The sequence below is a fragment of the Neopsephotus bourkii genome, unplaced genomic scaffold (assembly GCF_033783945.1).
Source record: "Neopsephotus bourkii isolate Nb327-2 ecotype Australia unplaced genomic scaffold, CSIRO-AGI_Nbou_v1 NB_1825, whole genome shotgun sequence".
Classification (NCBI taxonomy): domain Eukaryota; kingdom Metazoa; phylum Chordata; class Aves; order Psittaciformes; family Psittacidae; genus Neopsephotus; species Neopsephotus bourkii.
This window is the reverse complement of record NW_026902298.1, coordinates 11,956,168-11,976,768: the sequence shown is the minus strand read 5'-3', so window position 1 is coordinate 11,976,768 and position 20,601 is coordinate 11,956,168. Positions and strand designations below refer to the sequence as shown.

The 20,601-nt window shown below is 43.3% G+C and overlaps 2 protein-coding genes across 5 annotated transcripts in view; one reads left to right on the top strand and one right to left on the bottom strand.

Annotated features, from left to right (window-relative positions):
- The window catches only part of RTF1 (RTF1 homolog, Paf1/RNA polymerase II complex component), a 34,372-nt gene extending 22,427 nt beyond the window's left edge, over positions 1–11,945 (bottom strand). Inside the window, exons 1-2 of the mRNA XM_061343637.1 lie at positions 11,763–11,945; positions 8,428–8,538 (exon numbers count right to left, since the gene is read on the bottom strand). Coding sequence (XP_061199621.1) covers positions 8,428–8,538; positions 11,763–11,840 — 189 coding nt within the window. The 5' untranslated portion in view covers positions 11,841–11,945. The remainder of the gene's footprint in view (positions 1–8,427; positions 8,539–11,762) is intronic.
- Positions 11,946–12,069: 124 nt separating this feature from the next.
- NDUFAF1 (NADH:ubiquinone oxidoreductase complex assembly factor 1) lies at positions 12,070–20,567 on the top strand. 4 transcript variants are annotated; one of them, XM_061343796.1, is made up of 5 exons: positions 12,070–12,220; positions 13,477–14,038; positions 15,884–16,069; positions 17,188–17,262; positions 20,154–20,567. In XM_061343796.1, exons 2-5 carry the CDS (start codon positions 13,529–13,531, stop codon positions 20,292–20,294), a joined length of 912 nt encoding a protein of 303 aa, XP_061199780.1. In that variant the 5' UTR covers positions 12,070–12,220; positions 13,477–13,528; the 3' UTR covers positions 20,295–20,567. The 4 variants fall into 4 exon arrangements, with proteins under 4 accessions (XP_061199780.1, XP_061199781.1, XP_061199777.1 ...); XM_061343797.1 differs by having other exon boundaries at positions 12,070–12,305; XM_061343793.1 differs by having other exon boundaries at positions 12,070–12,320.
- Positions 20,568–20,601: the final 34 nt, after the last annotated feature.

The following is a 20,601-nucleotide window of genomic DNA, read 5'->3' as shown; positions in this document are numbered from 1 at the left end:
TCATCCAAGTAGTTATAAGCTACTACCTGACCTACTACCTTTAGAATTTCCTTGGGTTTGATTACTCTCACAGTCAGCCTTGTACCTTCCACATTACCAGCTGCTTCATAATCATCCTTAAGCACCAGCTCTGTATTCAGAAGTGTCAGTCAGAGATCTTTTCTGAGGTGGAAGTACAGCTAACTTACGGTGAGCCCTTATTGCAATCCATCCCCTGTGCAGTTACCCCAGCCTGCTACAGTCCATATGACAGGTGAGAAACCCCACAGAAAGTGAAAGGACTTCATATAGCCTGAGCTTGCATTCAAGTCTCTATCAGATTCCACATTGAAGCTTTACTTGTTCAGTGTTACAATATTGCTGCCTAGTAACATTCCTAGTTCACTATGCTCAAGTAAATCAGTAAAGAACAAGTTTGTACTTCACCTGAATCTGATGAAACCTCCATGTTAAGGAACCACCTCCCAGGTATTACAGAAGAGTGCTATTTGTTCAGGAGCTCACCTCCCATCAGCACACCAGTGAGAACACACCAGTGAGAAAGGGAGCATTTAGCAATGAAGAGCAGAGCCCTCTGCACCAGGGAAGCAGAATTGTCTCCTTCCCAGAGTTCTGCCACTTCTTTTCAGTGTTCTAATGCTGAGTTATACCTTGTATCAGCATGCTGTACAGCAAGAAGGAAGCACAAGAGGAAGCCGTAGCATACACCACAGCTCTATCCAGACCTCGAGAGGTCACACTGAGATGAAAGAAGATCAGATAAAATCAGTGTGACTTCAGTTGTTAATAAAATGTTTAATAGCTGTAGATACATGTATTACAGATCACTGTTCTCAGCCTTTAACTTACAAGTGGAACTGTTGAGAGAGCATGGGTCCAAGAAGGCAGGACTGAAGAGAAAGCTGTGTGACCACCTCTTGGACAAAAAACAAGTAATAAGGAAAACCCTGACCTAATCTAGAATATTTTGCTTTGGTTTCTATTTCACCCTGAAGGTTACACTTCATCTCGCTTGTTTATGCAAGTGACCTCTATGCCTTCTATAAGCCATAATAACTGGTTGTCCTCTCCCAGTTTCAGTGCTGTCAGCCAATTTTTCCTCATCCAACTCATGTGCCTCAGGGGTTATTTAGTTACCCCAATCTCTCATGAATGCCTGGTCATTTCTGGTACCACTACAGGACCAGACAAGGGTTTGAGCAAGCTTTATGGACAAATAAATCAGCAAAGGACATAGTCGGCACGATACTCTTTTAGGTTCACAAATTGCTCTGCAGGCTCAAGAAGCATCAGTTGTCATTTGGATACTGAATGACCACTCTGTATTGTTCAGAGACAATTAACCAACATTGAGTTTCTTCTTACAGCAGAGGAAGATAAACAGAGATTTGCATGCTGGGGAGGGGACAGGACACACAGGACACAACACATGGGAAAACATGAACACAACAACACTGGAAAGGCATGAACTGCGCGGCAACCTGCAGTCCAATCCAGAGTCTTGAGCCCCTTCCTCGAGTTCTGGCAAACCAGTGGAAATCAGAAAGGCAATGACATATTTGCATGTAACATCTAGTAAAAACACACAGTTACAGTCAGAAGCATTTGTTTGCTCTGTTCCCCTTAACTCCATGCATCTCAAACTGCAAACAATAAGCAAAATATGCCTTCTACTGCAGTTTCTCCAGATTCCCTCTTCCATGTTCCAGTCAGGCACAGCCAGTCAACACTTCTCACATGCTTCCCATAAACAGCTCCTCTTATTCACTGCTGCCTCCTTAGCCACCATCTGGAATGCTTGATGGTTCCAGACACAGCAAGTTAATAACCCCATGCAGAAGTGTGCTGCAACTTGGCTTTCTGCTTATTGTTTAGTACTATCGAACAACAAAGCTTTATGGTTCAGTCACAGGAAGTAGCCAGAAGAGCATTTCAAATTTTCCCTTCCTTTCAAGGTTCACAGTGCTAACAGCTTGCATATTTCCCCCCAGAAATGGTTGGAATCAATGATCTTAAAGGTCTTTTCCAATCTAAATGTTCTGTGATTCTAAGAAGTCCAAGTTAAGCCACAGTACTCAGAATGGACTGCCAACAGCAACAACAAACCCCATCACGTTAGAAATCTGCCAGATTCAGAAATCAGCTTCTACAAAAGCAACTACACAAAATGATTGAAGAAAACCATTAACAGCTCAGGAAACCTGAAACATATTTTCACTGAGAAGATGAGACCAAGGGAAAAGAAAAGGACAGAAAAAACTAAAAGTGAGCTCAAAAGTACAGAAAGCGGTGGAATCGTTTTGCTCCCCCTGCTCACATAGGTACTGTGTGAATAGAGAAACACAGTGACTAGATCTATTAACCACTGAGATTTTATTTTGAAAATAAGCATTTGCCTTGCCCTTTTTTCCCCCCTTTTACATCAAACCAGAAAGATGCTGCCAAGGTTGCCAGCCTGTCATTGCAACACCCTTCCCTCCTGGATATCGCTTCTGTAAGCAAAAAGCAAATTAGAAGCCATAACTTCAAAAGCACAACAGGCCCCCTATGAATGTGTTCCTTTCTTAGGCCAGATAAACTTATAGCCCATGAAAAGATGACAGCTTAAGAATACCAAGGTACATAAAGTTTGCCTAGCTTACAAACTTTCAGCCATTCTCCTCCATTCACACCAGGAAAGCAAAAGGCAGTTCTCCAGGCAAGTCATCAAACTGCAGTTTCAGCCTGTCTGAAGACACCAGGAAGCAGCACAGATATGAAGGTATGGCAGCATTTGCTGTCCTCAGGGTTTCTCAAAGATGGAAGAACTCTAGAGACAGCACTCCAAGGGCTAAAGGAGGAAAACTGTCACTATCACCACTATTAAAACGAAATACTAAGTAAGTCCCATTACTTTTCCTGTCTTTCAGGGTCTGCACTGGTCATGCTGACACCTCGAACACCTTCACAGTGACAACAGTGGAGCAATTAGAAGATTTAAAAGACCATTTTAAACACAAATAGGAGACTCAAGGTGTTAAAAGCAAAATGGAAAGATGATAAGAGAATATTGCCATTTGACAACTGTTCTCCATAACATCCTTGTCTCCAACCACAGATTTAACAGATGGACCACTCAGTGGATAAGGAATTAGCTGGACGGTCGCACTCAAAGGGTTGTGGTCAAAAGATGGCTGTTGGAGATTGGAGGTGGAGACTGGTTATAAGTGGCATTCCTTGTGGGTCGGTATTGGGACCGGTGCTGTTCAGCACCTTTGTCAGCGAGGAGGGACAGCGGGATCGAGTGCACCCTCAGCAGGTCTGCTGATGACACTAAACTGTGTGGTACAGTCAACATGCTGAAGGGAAGGGATGTCATTCAGAAGGACCTGGATAGGCTGGAGGTGTGCCAGCACAAACTTCACAAAGTTCAGCAAGGCCAAGAGCAAGGTCCTGCATGGGGTTTGGGGCAATCCCAAGCACAAACACAGGCTGGGTGGAGAATGAACTGACAGCAGCCCTGTGGACGACCTGGGGGTGCTTGCTGGTAAGTTCAACAGGATGCAGCAGCATGCACTCATAGCCCAGAAACTGACTGTGTGCTGGGTTGCATCAAAAGGACCATGTCCAGAAGGTCAAGGGAAGGAATTCTCCTCCTCTACTCTGGTGAGATCCCACCTGGAGTACTTCACTGAGCTCTGGGGCCCCCAACATAAGAAGGATGTGGACCTGCTGGAGCAAGTCAAGAGGATCATCACAAAGATGATCAGAGGAAGTGTGCAAGGCGAGGATGGAGGGGGCTTGGAGCACCCTGCTCTAGCGGAAGGTGACCCTGCCCATGACAGGGGGTTGGAAATGGATAAGCTTAAAGGTCCCTTCCAACCCAAACCACTCTACGATTACATGAAATAAAGGGAACACCTTCTGAAGATGCAGAAGAGGCTTTTCAAAGAGCTGGCTGAAAGAAGGCTTCATGTGCCAAAATATCATCAGACACTTGATCCACCTACTCCACCTGAGTAATGCTCAAAGGAGCTCACAGGAAGGTAACTATGGAAAAAACAAACAAAACCACACCAGCAAAAAAGACCAGACACAAATAAGCAAATAAAAGAAGAAACCTATAATAGGTACAAATTCAGTTTAAACTGCAAAATTAACATTTGCCCTGGAAGTATTTTGTGAGGTCCATGTACTGCAAAAATGGCATGGACTGCTGAGTGACAACACTGAGACGGTATATACCAAATGCCAATGCAGAAACACTCTCCATAATCAAAACAAACTTGGAGATACCACTGGCTAAGAAAACCTGAAGTGTTTTACTTAGGAAGCCTGGGCCAAACAGCTGGAGATGGCAACAGCCATAAAACACTTGGTCAGTGAGTGCCTTGCATAGCTCTAATATCACCAGCCAGCAAGTCCGGATGATTCCAGACTAACAAAAGCTTAATGACTTCTCTAAGTGTTAGACAGTGCCTTATGATTGGATTTGCCTCAGCAAGAACTGCTGCCTGGGTATAAGAAAAAGTTCATTTAGTAAAAAAAACTAAATAAAATCCCGTATTCCATTCCAACACTTTTCATGAGTCTATTTCTGGAGCAACCTACTCCACTTTAGAGCTCCTGCAGACTCTCATGACACATAAATCATAACACATAACCCCTGAAGCTATCCCCATTATAGTCTGCAATTTTAAGAAGGTACTTGCAGACCAAATTTTGCACCTATTTTGTCCACAGCTGGTTCACGTTGCTACTCTGGACATTCCAGCCTTCATACAATGAGCCCACTATTCGAATTTGCCTTTGTTTGGGGTGGGGGAAGTAACAGCACCTCTCTTCCTTAAGGAAAACTTTGCTATTGCACCCATTAACAGCTGAAAGAAACTGTTTCCAAGAAGAGTCAAATTTACAAAGCACACAGCCTGTAATGCTGGAGGGCTGTGTGTAAGAAGATTAAAGCACAGCCCGTTTCAAATTTCCTAAGCTTAAAAAAATGTATGGCAAAGGCCTCACAGGACTGGAGAACCCACAAAGGTCTAATTAAAGCAGTATTACAGAATAAAAGCACACTCTGGGGAAAGGGGAAGACATTTAGCATCATAATCTCTACAGATCCACAAAACACATCCCCAAAGCAGAAGGAACACATGCAGTTTTCTGCTAATCTGTGGTTTACTAGAGCCCTCTAACTTGAAGTGCAGTAGGTAGATCCAAACTTCCAAGTCATTTCTTCTTAACAGGGCAAAAGACCCCTACTGGAGTCTGATTTCCTCACTAGCTGCATGACCACTGTTCACCTCCTCCTCTGTCCCATTGACAAGATCTTCAGCTATGCCACCTCCTGAATCTGCACTTTTGCTAATAAAGGCATAAATGGATATTCCTCTCTAAACTTTATGCTAGTATCAACCGTTCTTGATAGAACTTTTCTTGTCCTGGAATTATATTCTGCTGTTGCCCTGCAGCTGTTAAAAGGCACAACTAAACCCTGCACTACATTAGGATGAGTGTAGAAGACTGCACAGACTTATGGCAGCACTGCTAACAACAAACCTTTGAGGAGAAACAAAACAGGAGCTCTTACAACATTGTCTAACCTACACTGATGGTAGTGAAGTTGTTGCAGAAGTCATCCAGGCTTCATCATACCACAGAAAGAATTGTCTTTTTGAAAACAACAATCCCAGGATAAAAGGAAGAGCAAGACCAGAATTAACCCACTGCAACTAAAGAACACCATCCACACAATGTCTTCAATAAGCAACAAGGGTACCTTGTGGACACAACATACACCTCTAGCACAGTTGCCCAAACAGTAACATGGCCAACACCAAACTGGTTACGTGCAGCAGGCTAACAGTTTGGCATGGTGACCTCTTGAGTAGTCATGGCCACACGTTGCTCCACAGATAAAGGAGCTGTCTACCTTCACATTTGCATCTGGCTTAAGAGTACCTCTTTGTGAAGGTAGCACTTCTTATTGCAGTCATTGCTATCAGTTCCCTGAATAACAGTTCATAGTCAATTCAGTCTTGCATGCTCCACAGACCCACCAGATGGTGGTTTAGAGCGTCCCTCCCACTTCATTGCCTGCAACTCACCTTCAGTCCCTTGGCCAAGTAATTTGATTCAAACCACACTGGTCCTTAAAGTGTTACAGAACCTAGGATCTACACCAATACCTGATGTGGATAACAGCTTTCACAGAAGTGCATTTTCATCAAGACACACAACATACAATGTTAAAGGTCTACCAAAATCCCTTGGGCACCATTGTATAGACGTGGCATTGTTTGTACATGCTGTTATTCTGTCATTCAAAATGCAATTTCTCTCCCCTACACCCACAAGCATTCTTCCTTTTAATAAAAGGCAGAAGAGCAGCATTAACCTCTGAAGTGGAGATTTATGCTCCTTTCTGGTACAACTACCTGAAGCAACTATCCTGAAACATGTAGTGTAGGAAGCACAAAGGATGCACACACTACAAAACCTGTATGGAAACACATGGATATGATTAAGCACATTTGCCAAGGCAACATTTCCATGCTTTTGCCTCAAGGTCCTCATCTTGCAGAAAGTCCAGTAAGCCAATTTCAATTCTCAGAGCCCCTCTCCCAGCCTCCAGGGTTGAGCAAACCTCAAACCAACCACAAGAATACTGATAAAACCAAAGTAGCCCAGGAGGAGCTGTGTAGTCAAGCCTAGGGATGAACACAACTGAATAACTGGCAGAAGCAGAACTGCTATAACCCAGTCTGTCTCAGTCTGCTGTGATAAGCAGCAGTTCAGAACACATATTTCAGGCACAAGAATAGAAACAACTGTCCTAATTACCTCTTCTCTAAATCTTTTCCTCTTGCTGCATGGAGGTCAGAAAGAACAAAGTATCAATTAGAAATTATACACAGATTAGAAAGAGTATCAAATGCACATGGTGCAACAGAGATACTACTGCATCTGCAAGTCTGTGCAAATCTGTGAAGAGATACATTGTCATATTCTACATAAATGAAAAGTTAGGTCTTGTCGTTACACAAGCTAAAAAATAACTAATATTATTTATTCTGTCAGTTTTCGGAGATAAACACAGAAGGCTTTATCACTGACATATTTTCCACACCTAAGTCTACTTTTCCACTCAAGCTGTTCTCCACACAGCTTAGAATAACTAAGCTGCATGCCAGCAAGTCTGAATATGCACCGTGACAGTCTGAGCGGTCACCTAAAAGCAAATCTAACATACCCACTCCAGAGTTTTATCTCTCCTTAAGTCTTAAGCATATATTAGATAAAAGAGTCACCTTTTAAAAAACAAGAAAAAGATCGAAGGAAACAGAGTGCCTAGTATATTTATTTCAAAAATGCCTCAGGAAGAAAATTAACCCACACATTCTTTACACTTACTGGCAGAGCTCTGCTACACTATCAAATGCATACTAGTTACTAGTTTCTCACTGGCCTACCCTATTGGTCTTCAAGTTGTCACAATGACAGCAGTCATTTTCTGTAGTTTCAAGGGAAGAAAATCCACCCCTATGCCTGATGAATTTTTAAGAACAGATGTATAAATGACCTCACTGCATGTGTGGAAACCTTACAAAAGCCATTTGTAAGCCTTCAAGAAGGTGTTCTTATTCAAATACCTGTATGACCTGTTTGTCAGTTCCTCTGTTTTAATAAGTCTATTTCCATTTTCCTTTACAGATGAAAGCAGAGACTTTTAACCAGCTCTAGAGTATCAAGAAAATATAATAAAACCAGATCTAGCAGATACAAGGAATTTACTAAACCCTAGAACAAAGTAATGCTAAACTCTTCCTTGCCTTACTTTCTTACAAAATTCCAATAAAAACACACTCTTGCATGTTCACATGACCAGACAAGCCAGTTCACAGCCCACTTCTTGGAGATCAAAGCAACTAAACAGAAGATTTTTACCACGCATAAAATAGTACCACCTGCCTTGACCCTTTTCTTCCCTGAGGAAGGAAGCTCTCTTCTAAAGCTGAGAACCTCTCTCCCTTATTTCAGATTCCAACTTCAGCAGCTTCACTGCTGCTTCAACCCCAAGCAAGCAGGTCATAGCTACTTCAACCCCAAGCTTTACACAGGAAAAAACCTAGTTTCAAGCAGGTAAATCACCAGACCGTTCAGACTGTATGAACATGGGATTAAACAGGTAGACACCTTTTCTACAGACACATAGCCTATTTTGCATGCAGTTACAATTCACAGCATATGAATTAAAATTAAATAAATAAATAAATAATTTCGGAGTACACATCCTCTGGGCTTAATGGGTCTCCATCAGTGCCACTGGTGGCCAGTCCCACTTTATGAAGTCAGCGGGCTAAACACACTGCATAATACACCTTCACCGCTTAGGTACAACCAGACAACTAACCCACGGCAATTTCACTGATAGCATGACAAACTCACCTCATCATCACTGTCTGACGTCTCTGAGTCTGAAGATGCTGTAGGTTTGCTCACAGGTGGCTCCTTTTCTTCAGAGTCACTCCGCTTCCGCTTGGCCAACGACAAGAGCTCCTGGTGTGGAAAACCACACTTAGTATAAGACACTGTAATTAGTTTTACCAATCCAGGTCAGAACAGATGCACCTTGTCTGTGATATCTGAGTACATCCCAGCGATAGGATTATCCCCACTGTCAAAGGGACAAAGTCTACTTGTGTTTCACAAACATATATATATATATATATATGTACACACACACAAACACAATTTTACTACTACTGGATGCTACAAAAGGATTTGAGGGTAACAAGTTGTAATAAGTAAATAATACTGTAACATACTACCATAATTAAACTCTTAGTATAAATGACATTGAGGGTGGTGAGGCACTGGCACAGGCTGCCCAAAGAAGCAGTAAATACACCATCCCTGGCAGTGTTGAAGGCCACACTGGACAGAGCCTTAGGTGACATGGTCCAGTGTGAGCTGCCACGGTTTAAAGCCTAACTATTTGGCTCTCTGGGAAGGCAGTCTGGAATAAGTGGGAAAAGTCTCTTGTCTTGCCCCACCTTGGGGAAGGAAGAAGGGGCGGAGTGAGCAAGCAGCTGCATGGTTCTGAGTTACTGGCTGGGCTTAAACCATGTCAGGAGTCCTTGTCCATGGTGGGGGGGTTGAAACTAGATGATCTTAAGGTCCTTTACAACCCTAACTATTCTATGATTCCATGACATAAGACAGATTACTTTCAGAGCCATATCCAGATCTGTTTTATTTGGATTGGATAATAATTCAAAAATGCTCAAACTACAGTTGCACAGCATTAACTCAAAAAGCCACATCCCACTAGAGAGCAGCTCCTTCTGCTAAATAAGAGATGTTTGCAATTAAACACTTTAAAAGGGAAATCACCACAATGTCATGTCTGATAATATTTGTCAGCCTGTTCAAATCCTTTTCACTGTCCCTACATACCACAGAATGCACTTAAAGCCTTGGATAGACACAGACCAGGCATCAAGCTCAAACTCTGTGAGACTAAGTAGAGCTGCTCTCTTCTAAAGGAAGCACTTTCAAAGGGAACACACACCAGTGCAAAGAACTAAAGGGCTCTCAAATAATCTCATAATCTGCTGTTCATACCTTGTTCAAATACCTTGACAGAAGCAGCATTATAAAACAACCATTTCTGAAGCTGCATTACTGTCTTTGTAGTCCATGACATAATTTATTCTTAAAAACATTGCTCTGGGGCTGAACCTTAGCTGTGCGTAGAAATACAGTCACACCAACTTCTGCAGTGTTGGGAAGTCAACACTAGATATGTTTGCACTAGTTTCACAATGGAAGATTATCTCCAAATGGATTATAATTTAGTACCTCAAATGAGAATATAAACACTGCAGAAACTCATGGCCTAGGCCACTCACCAACAAAGAAACCTTCCATTAGGGTTGGCATTTTACAAGCCTTTCTCTGAAGAAGGCATGCAATATCAGAGCACATCTGTAAAACTAACTGCTGTTCAGGAAGCTCCTGATGTTTTCTACAAACTTTTCCAGAAATTCTATGACAACTGTCTCTAGGTAGTCCTTCAACCCAGATTATCTTTTCCCTGGATCGTATTTTAGCATATTTACCACTGCTTTTATTTCAAGCAATTTTCCTTCTTTCTACCCCTGTTCTGTTTACTGAGATACTATATTAGAAAGGCTCCCACGGATTCAAAAAGCCTAGATCTCTGAAGGAAGCTGTAAAACATTTAACCTACAGGGGCCTCACTCATATACTCTCATCTTTCAACTATACCACAAAATCATTGCTTCCCTTCTACCTAATCTTCACCCTTGCACCTAAGTATCCCTGCTGTTAAGAGTTACTACAAACAGCTCAGCAGAGAAGGAAGAACCTCAGGTACTCGGCTACAGCTGCAGATGCGTGCTTTCAGTGAAGGATGGCACAGAAGCAGAACTATGAGTTTATTCCTGCCACCATTGCTCTGATTGCCTGATCTATACTAGAGCTAGTCCAACATTTCTATTTTCAAGCTCTAAAGAAACTACCAAACTAATATACTAGTGGTGAGATGCTGGCAGCTCTAAAGACTCTAGAGGCATGCAAGATCAACATTGGGGCACTCTCTGCTCCAGTGTATTTGTCTGACAGAGCCTCCAATTCGACTTTTCTGAAGCTTCAAGCTGCAAAACTATTTTTAAGTGTTTGGGAAGGCTTTTTTTATTGCAACTTAGCAACAGTTTCTATACTGAAAACCCTGAAGGTCCAGCACATAAATTACATCTGACATGTAGGCTTCAGCATATTTAATCAGCCAAACTTCTTGGAACAAGCACTGTCATACAGGCTGTAACATAATTCACCTACAATATCTTTATTTACCATTTGAATCACATCATCACCACCTCATACACAGAGAGATAAGTCTTTGAAAGTAGGGGAAAGAAGGGGAGACAAAGGGAAGACAACCCCTTTGAAGGCCTGGGAGGGTTAAACTTCAGAATAGGTTGCCCATAGAAATGGTAAATGCTCCATCCTTGGCCAGGTAGGACAAAGCCTTGGGCAACGTGGTCTAGTGTGAGGCAGGTTGGAACTGGATGGTCTTAATGTCCCTTCCAACACTAACCATTCTAGGATTCTATGAACTGACACCAGAAGTAGCACTTCCAATCCGAGATGCCTTTATGATAACGAAATACTTCTCTTTGTAACATGTGATGGGATATACATTCTGTGATTGTATATGCAGGCTCATAACTCTGTGCAGTTTGCCACCAATATTGCTCAGGCTCCAAGACTGAAGGAGGGAGCACTGAATACGCATTAACCACCCCCACCGGGCACACGCCTGCCCCAAGGGGCTCACCGGGACGCAGGGACCTGGTATGACAAGCTGCTCTCCCGCCGCGCGAAAGCAGCACTGAAAAGTTGCCCAGCCCTTTGGGCCTCTTCCCCCACTACCCAGGGGGTGACGGCAGCCGGGCCTCGCTTCCCCCCTTTCTTCGGGCCTGAACCGCTCCAGAGCATCGTCCCCTCCGTCCCGCCCTCCTGCAAGCACCGGGCCTAGCTACGAAGAGCCCCCCCCTCCCCCCGAAACCCGCCAGGGATCCGGCGGAGGAGAACGGGCCTCTTTCCCGCGAGGTCCCTCATGGGGCTGAGGAGAAGGACCGTTGCTCTCGACCCCTGGGCGGGAGCGAGGGAACGAGGGAGGGATGGTGGCACCAAGCCCTGCCTGGGCCCGGAGATCTCAGGCCCCGCTTTCGGGCCGGGCCTGCCCCGCGCACCTGATCTAGGTTCTCCTCGCTACCGCTATCCTCAGTATCGGAGTCGATAAGGACGCGGCCTTTCCGCTTCTTCACCATGGCGGAGCCGGTTGTTCCGCCTCACTACCTCCCACCCTCCCCGCCCTCGGCGGCAGCGGCGGCGCGGCGGCGCTCGCAGCGGCCCGGCCTGCCCCGCGCCGCCCGCCCGCCCGCGACACAAAGGGCACCACGCATGCGCACCGCGTCGGGGCGGGAAGAAGGGCGGGGCTGCTGCCGTGTGAGGGGAGAGGGGCGTGGAGCAGGTATAGACCGTTGGTGTCGGTTAATCCGTGTCCTTGTACCCTCAGGGTGGTTTTGCAGTGCTGCGAACACTTTAATAGTCTACACCGAGCAGCGACCTCTCTGGAGGAATATTTCCCCTCCGCTGTAGGGGTGGGAAGTTCGGTGTCTACAGCCGCCGGCGGAACTTGAGCGGTGTGGTACGTGTTGCCCCGCCGGGCCCGGAAGCGGTGTGACCCGTTATTACCTCAGCGCTGGGGAGTCGGTCACGGAGCAGAGTTTGAGGTGGTTGCGTTTGTGGTGAAGCCGTTATTGCTTATTGCTGTGTGTTGTCTTTGCCTCTTCTCTTCGGATGTCGGGAAGGGGGCTGGGATCTGAGCCCCGTGCTCAGGCTGTTGGGGGGGTGCTGTGAGGCGTGAGGGAGGTCGTCGTTGGAATCTGAGGTTTGGAACTGCAGGGTGGGTGGATTGGTGGTGGTAGAACGCTGCATAGGGACGAAAAGCGGGCAAAAGTGTATTAAAATTTCCCGTTTTCGTCTTCATGGTACCTGGGGTGAGGGGAGGGGGAAGGGAGCAAGGGCGAGTCAGTGCTTTTTTGCATCTTTCATAGAATCATTAGATGATCTTAAGGTCCTTTCCAGCCCTAACTATTCTATGATTCTAATCATAAAATGGTTTGGGTTGGAAAGGACCTTGAGGTCATCTCGTTCCAACCCCCTTGTGCTTGGAGCAACCTGGTCTAGTGGAAGATGTCCCTTCCCATGGCAGGGGTTGGAACTGGATGAGCTTTGAGGTCACTTCCAACCCAAACCAGTCTGTGATTCTGTGAATTTATTTGGTCTCTACAGGCCTCTCTGTAATCCCATGCCAGACACTGAGGGAAGAAAGGGCTGGATGACTTAAGGAAGGAGTATATGGGACTGCATATACTGCTGTAGGACTTTATATGTCAAAACTTTTGTTATCCACGACTGTCAGATGAGACTGTCGTTATGGTCCAGACAGCAAGAGGCTCTATCTGTTGTGAATTTGTGATTTCCTTGAAGGGGATGCTGTTTTATAGCTATATAGATGGAATCTTTCAGAAACCTTCTTCTTGAGCTTATCTTTGCTGATGCTACTTATAATACCTAAACTTAGTTATAGTAAAAGGGTAAATGGGAATGCCTTTTTTCCTATTTTCAGTTTTATTTGAAATATTTTACTCAGTTTTTCTTATTTGCATGGGTATCATATCACAGGGAGAGGGGAACACATAGGGTGGAAATCATTAAGTAAACTAGAACACTAAGGAAGTGTAATACTTGATGTTATTCCTTTTTCCAGTGGCTCAGATTTCTAGTTAATATCTGTTTTAAAAATTCCCATGTGGAATTCTTAAATCTTTCTCTTTCTCATTAAAGGTGGGGATAAACTAAGGTAGTTCTGGGTACTAGTTTTGTTGTTTTCAATTTCAGTTTCAAACCTGTTAACTGTCTTACTGGAAGTGAATTCTTCAAGTATACCGATATGGCTCTGGCGGCTACGTTGCTGTACAACACTTACTTTTCTGGGAGATGCTGCAGGCACAAAGCTTTGCAGCCCTTACTTGGACCTATTCTCAGTGATTCCATGTCAAAATCATACAGCAGCTACAGGAGGCCAGGGTCACAGCCTGAGAAAAAAACAACTTGGCAAAATGCGGATCTCAGTTTTAAGAAGAGCATTGAAGTCTTAAAGACCCAGCTAAACCTGCTGAAGAAGGAGACTGAAGATCACTTAGTTGGACCTGGAGGCCGGTCATTAGCCCATTACATGGTGGAACAGACAAGGGTGGTGTGGGAGTTTCGGGGCCAAGAAGATTTAAATAAATGGGTTATTTCGTCTGATGTAGAGATTGGGGGGAAAAGTGAAGTTTACCTCAAATTGGGTAGGAATAACCAGACTGCCCTGCTGTATGGAATCCTCAATACAGAAGTACCTCGTGATGGGGAGACAAAATACAGTGGATATTGCAGTATGAGATCTAAACCACTAGTGGTAAGTACAGCCTTGTATTTGCATAGCTTCTGTTATTGAATCCCAGGGCATGTCTGTGCAATCCCAGTGACAGCAACCGGGTCGTTGTTTGCTGCAGTTGGAACTGATCCATTTCAAGGGTATTAAATATTTCTTCAGGGATGTAATTGCTGTTGTATTCTCTGACCTGGTATGAACTGACACTTTGTCTTGGAATTTGTTTTCCTGTCTTAGAAAAGGAATTTTTGATTGTTTGCTTATGTACAGTAGGGTACCACTCAATCAGACAGCCCTGTTTGTAATCTCCTTGCAAATGAAGGACCTGTAATGAACTTTATATTCAAAATCGGTTTGATTAATAGATGTCTCTCTAACTTTGAAGAATGTGTCATAAGGAAAAATTTTCTGGGGTTTTAACTTGGTATATTCATCAAACTTGGTTTAGGTGAGAGAGCTCATCTTTTTTTCTCACAGAGAATAATGCTTTGAAACATACTTTTCAAAGGTCTGGTTCCTAATGCGCATCAGAAAAAGCCCGAGACAAATATTTGCTAGCCCAGAACTGACAAAATAGAACCAGAAATGGAGGTGTTTATTATTGATACTGCTTGTTTTATTCCTTATACTTAAGCACTTTTAAGAGAAAAGGAACATTTAGACTCTGTATGTAAACTGCTTAACTTTTTAGTCTGTTCTATCGTTTGAGAGTTGGCACAGGCACACAGATAAAATCTTTTCTGGGCCAGAATCTTGAAGTGCAGAGAATATGAGTGATCAAAATCAATGGGCAAACAAGAGGCAGATGAACACCAGTTAAAATGTTGACGCTGTGTCAGAGGAATGGAACAGCAAGTTGAATCTTGCTGTGGACTTGAGCGTGGACTGTCACCTCCTCATTCTGAAGCAGTGGAGTGTATGAGTCCATCTTTATAATGCGGTTTAAAATCAGAGGATAAAAACATAAATACAAAGGCTTTTCTTGATTTAAGTAAAAAGGCTCAAATCTGGCAAAACCGTAAAATCAAATGGCCACAGGCTTTATATTAATGTGTTTATTATTGTTTGTATTATTGGTGATCTACTCATCGTGTTACCTCTGTGGTGGGTTGATAGGACAGCTGATAGGTGACTGTAGTAGTTCTGTAAAATAAAGGGGAAACCTTTGAGGTTTCGGTGCTCATTTTGACTTGGTTTAAGCAATTCTGGCCAAGAATAGACCTGACCCCTGCCTTTCATGGCTCCAGATGACGTCAGTATAACTCTGAAGACTCTTGGATCTGCCTATGTGCAAGTCATAACATTGGGACTTTTAAGATCTTAGGGGGGGGAAAGAATTAGACATGCTTGCAATTATTATGCACAGTTAATGACATAAAGTGTTGGAGAACATTTCGTGCTTCCAGTGCTTATATCAGTCTTCAGTAGGAAAAGTTATCACAGGGGATAAATTATCTCACTTCTTCTATTTCCTGTAATCTCCTCTGAATAATCTAGGACTGGCCACAGACTATTAAACTTAATGAACTGCATCACTACTGATCCATCACTGGAGTGTTTGTGTACTTGCCTGGTAGGGATTTTGGCCCTAGGAAGGAAGTCTGATCTCTGATCGTTGCAAGATTGTGGTTTATAGTTAAAGCAGAAGTCAGCAGAGTGGTAATACTGCTATTTGTGTGCTCTGATACAGTGCTGAAGGAAATTCGGAGAGATCAGCAGCTGGTATGATGAAAGGGCATCCCAGTTTTCACTGTCACAGTGGATGCTATTTGACGTAATAATGAGGGCAATGTTAAAGGCAGTAGTGCTCTGTTCTTCATAATTTCCTTTTATTAAGGAGGAATAATTTTATTTCTTAATAATTTGTAGGGATCTTTTGCTAGGAAGAAGTATTACGACTGGTCAAACTTCAACAGTCTGTATTTACGTGTGCGTGGTGATGGCAGACCCTGGATGGTAAACATTTACACAGACCCTTACTTCTCTCACCAAAAGGAAGACCTCTACAACTACTTCATGTTCACCCGCGGTGGCCCATACTGGGAGGAAATAAAGGTGAATTAATGAGTCTTTTAAACTAATGAGACTCTCCTGAGGTCCTGGCTCCGTGGAAGGAAAATTCTTTCCACAGTCACATCTTGTTGGTATTGCTGTTTGTTATGTATCCTTGTGCAACTGGCATGTGCCTTTGGCTTGGGAGTTCCTCAGGCTGGGCTGTGGGAGGGCACACCATACAAACTGTACTAAAGATTTGACCCACTTTGTGGAGCACCTGCTAGAGCTATTACTGGAGTAATGGAATCAATGCTGCTATTGTAGCTTAGCAGGTGTTGCCATGAGCATTCTGTGTGATAGCTATGTAGTAAAAGTGGACATAGGCAGGGGTAGGATTTGGACCCTGTGACACAATTTGCTAAACCCACTGACTTCCTGGAATCAGTCAGACTCAGTGTAGTTCTCCATTCTTGGCCTTTGAATCTGTGACACAGTTGTTGGAATTTTGGCTCTTTTCTGATCAAAATTGGGGAATGTCTGTAATTTGCTGCTAGCAATGTTGAGGGGGTTTGCACACCCTTATCCACTGGCACCGAGTGCTTCATAATACTGTATCCAGTCATGTGAGAACAGCTCATTCTTTCACAGGTGAGGAGTCAGGAGTGTTGTTGCTGACTTGCATGTCTTCGTCTCCTCATCAGCCAACCCTCTTGTTCTCTATCTGTTACCAAAGCCTCTCCTTTCTTGCTCCCACTGCATTCAAAGTGCTTTTAGGTTACTCTGAACAGCTTACCCTAGAATACTGATGTCTCAGTATGAAGTTTGCACTCTGAATAGACAACTTGGGTACAGATGAGCTGTCAACACATGTATGTGCTAGATTTCTTAATTTCCATTTTATGGTGACGTTACTGGAAGGAGATATTCTGGATGTAAGCAGCAGCTTCTGTGCTGCAGCCTCTCCTTGTATCCTCACAGGGTAACAACCCTGCATGATGGCTACAAACCCAGTGGCTGCCTGTGGGTGGTCAGTGAAGGGTTTAATGTGGCCCACTGCTAGTGGTGGGGCCACACGTAGCATTACTTCATTTACTTAAGGCAGGCTTTTATTTTTTTCTTAAGCCTTTTGTTTTATGTATTGGTGACACTAAATTCTGTGTTTGGTTTGTTTCTGTCAGATTCCGTTCTCCAAATTCTTCATCTCCAGTCGGGGAAGAGTGCAGGATGACCAGCATCCTATCTGGCTAGACAAGGCAAGTTTTCTATAGCCTTTATCTGTCTGAAATTGCATTTAAGATTATATCGTCATAATTTACAAATCCTTTAATGCTTGTGAATTTGAAAATGAAGGGCTGCTTCTTGTTATAAAGTACTTACCCTGTATGCTCATCTTTGCATTTACATTATCCTATTTTGTGATAGCAGTGTCAATTTACTTCAAAGAAGCTCCAAAAATATTTTTAAGAGATCTGTATAACCAAGAAACAGCTCACTTGGCTTTTGAAAGAAAAGGATTAGTAAGGTTCTTTTGAGGAATGATCAAAGTGACTGAGAAATCTCAAATGCCACTTGGCACTGGGCTGTATAAGTACTGTAAATGTGCTTCCTAATAGAAGACTACCATGAGATTTTATTTGAGGATGTGCCCTTGATGGTGATTAGTAAATGCATAGATTTGTAGGCTCTTTTTTAGTTTTGGGGGCCTTAATACTAGTCTAAATATTAAATAAATGTGGTATTTTTTATTTGCTTTGTGCAAATAAGTAAACTAATTCCCTGATTCATGGAAGACATTGGAAAACAGTGTTTTATCTCTTAAAATTCAGTGACCCTTCTCTATGTAGTCGAGGGCAGCTTAATATCCAGTGACTACCAACAGGAAAACAGACAATGTTAGACATATACATGGGGAGAAAATAAAAGGCCCATTACTTGAATTGTGTTAGTTAAATGTTCGATCCCTGGTAGTGTTCAAGGCCAGGTTGGACAGTCTTGGCTGACGTGGTCTAATGTGAGACATCCCTGCCCATGGCAGGGAATTGGAACTAGATGATCTTGAGGTCCTTTCCAACCCAAACCATTCTGCGATTCGATGATAATGTTGCATTTGGTTCCTAATTGTGTAATGAAAGAACAAAAGCAAACAAATTGGGAAAACTTTGAGGGCAATTCAGTGATTAACAGCTTGAAAAAAATCTGTTCTAAACCAGAAGTTGAGGCTGTAGGAAGAAAGTATGGATGATGCGAGGGAGGTGGATCAACTAAAACTAAAAATGGGCTTTTGGAATAAAGCTGTTATAAAAGGCCTGTGTTTAAATAAAGACACTGAAGACTTTATCAGGATTTAGAATATAGATTCATTCAAAATGTAAATGAAAACCAAGCCATATGTGGGGTGTTAAGCATACTTACCTGGAGTTAAAGGAACAGAACAGTGCTTGATCTAAGCATCTTCTACTTACTTTTGATTCCTTGTTGCCTTATGTTTAATATTTCACAGTAAAACCTGTGCATATATTATTAAGTGCAGTTGTACAAATATATGTTAAAAAAACCTGAAAATAGGGAAATGGTGGGAAGGCATCAAAATGTTGATAACATGCCTTGGTCCCTCATGGTGCTGCTGTTGTGTTTTCCCAGGAACCAAGAAAGGCGTTCTTAAGCAGAAATACAGTCAGGAAATAGCCAACATGTTGTGGGCTTGCAGGGGAATAGACTATACAGAGCAGGGAGTTCAGATGCCTTCTGTTATTTAATAGTGGTGGGGGAGACCATTAGGGGAAAGGAATAAGGAATGTTCTTAAGAACCTTATTCTAATTGGGAAAGAGTGCCTAAGAACCTTGCCTTAATGTAGAACTTGGTAGTAAAGATTTGTGCATTTTAAAACGTCTGGTGTGGTGCACTTCCACGCTATATCGGGTGTAGGACTTGATCCAGACTGAACATTACCTTCCATCCTCAATTATACTCTGTGTTTCCACCTCATGAAAGATTGTAACAGGCTTTATGAAAACGTGTTTGTACACCCAATCATGATGAAACTGGCCACACACAAACCTTGAGGGGTAAAAATTGCAGTGTTACTTTAGGCTTAGGCTGTCTCTAATACAGGGCTCTACACAGTAGAAAGGGAGATGTGAAGTACTGTCCCACTGGGAGCTGTGTGGAAGCACAACAGTGAAATGTTCAAGCCTTCAGAAATGCTGCTGCACTTTGAACAGATGAAGCAGGCACGCTTGTGAGGTGGGCTGATGCCAACCTCATGAAATTTAACCATGCCAAGTGCAAGGTCCTACACCTGGGTCGGAGCAATCCCAGGCACAGCTACAGGCTGGGCAGAGAAGAGATTCAGAGCAGCCCTGCGGAGAAGGACTTGGGGGTGCTGGTCGATGAGAAAATGAACATGAGCCAGCTTCAGTGTGCGCTTGCAGCCCAGAAAGCCAACCATATCCTGGGCTGCATCAAAAGGAGCGTGACCAGCAGGTCAAAGGAAGTGATCCTGCCCCTTTATTCTGCTCTCATGAGACCTCACTTGGAGTATTGTGTGCAGTTCTGGTGCCCTCAACATAAAAAGGACATGGATCTGTTGAAACAAGTCCAGACGAGGGCCACGAGAATGATCAGGGGACTGGAGCACCTCCCGTATGAAGATCGGCTGAGAAAGTTGGGGCTGTTGAGCCTGGAGAAGAGAAGGCTGCATGGAGACCTCATAGCAGCCTTCCAGTATCTGAAGGAGGCCTATAGGGATGCTGGGGGTGGACTCTTCATTAGGGACTGTAGTGGTAGGGCAAGGGGTAATGGGTTAAAACTTAAACAGGGGAAGTTTAGATTGGATATAAGGAGGAAATTCTTTCCTGTTAGGGTAGTGAGGCACTGGAATGGGTTGTCCAGGGAGGTTGTGAATGCTTCATCCCTGGCAGTGTTCAAGGCTAGGTTGGATGAGGCCTTGGGTAATATGGTTTAGGGCAAGGTGTCCCTGCCCATGGCAGGGGGGGTTCGAACTTGATGATCTTAAGGTCCTTTCCAACCCTAACTATTCTATGATTCTATGGCCATGAATTGTAAAATACAAATTTGGTAGATACAACTGTGTTTGCTTGTAATGTTATATATACTGTTCTAATGCATGTATCTTTTAATTAGATTAGTACCCTGGGATTCACTATTGGAGATAAAGTAAATGGTCCGTTCCAGTTGGAAATTGATTTTATTGGTCTGTGGAATGATAGAGCTCATACAGAAGAATTTGCCTATGAAACATATGAAAAGAATCCTCCACTCTAAGCTGGGCAGGTGGCTTTTGGGACAGTCTTCAGCTGCTTTAGTTCTATAAAACATTTCTGAAGGTGTGGCTTATCACAGCTTGAAGATTCTAAGTAAACATTACAGTGACACTGTTGGCACCTTCAAGCTACCAGACACAGGATCCTGGAGAGACTGTACATACATGGACTGGAATACAGCCTGAGGAGAGGGTGACCCAGTAGGAACTGGTGACTGGGTAAGTTCTAGCTTTTGTCCTGACCTTAACAGAAATAAAAGTATTCCACAAGCTTCTTGAAGGTTTTTGTTTGTTTGTTTAGTTTTGCTT

Coding starts and splice junctions, on each gene's coding strand:
- NDUFAF1 (XM_061343796.1), top strand. CDS start 13,529: ATGGCTCTGGCGGCTACGTTGCTGTACAACACTTACTTTTCTGGGAGA. Junction 16,070..17,187: donor CATACTGGGAGGAAATAAAG/GTGAATTAATGA, acceptor TGTTTCTGTCAG/ATTCCGTTCTCCAAATTCTT. Junction 17,263..20,153: donor ATCCTATCTGGCTAGACAAG/GCAAGTTTTCTA, acceptor TCTTTTAATTAG/ATTAGTACCCTGGGATTCAC.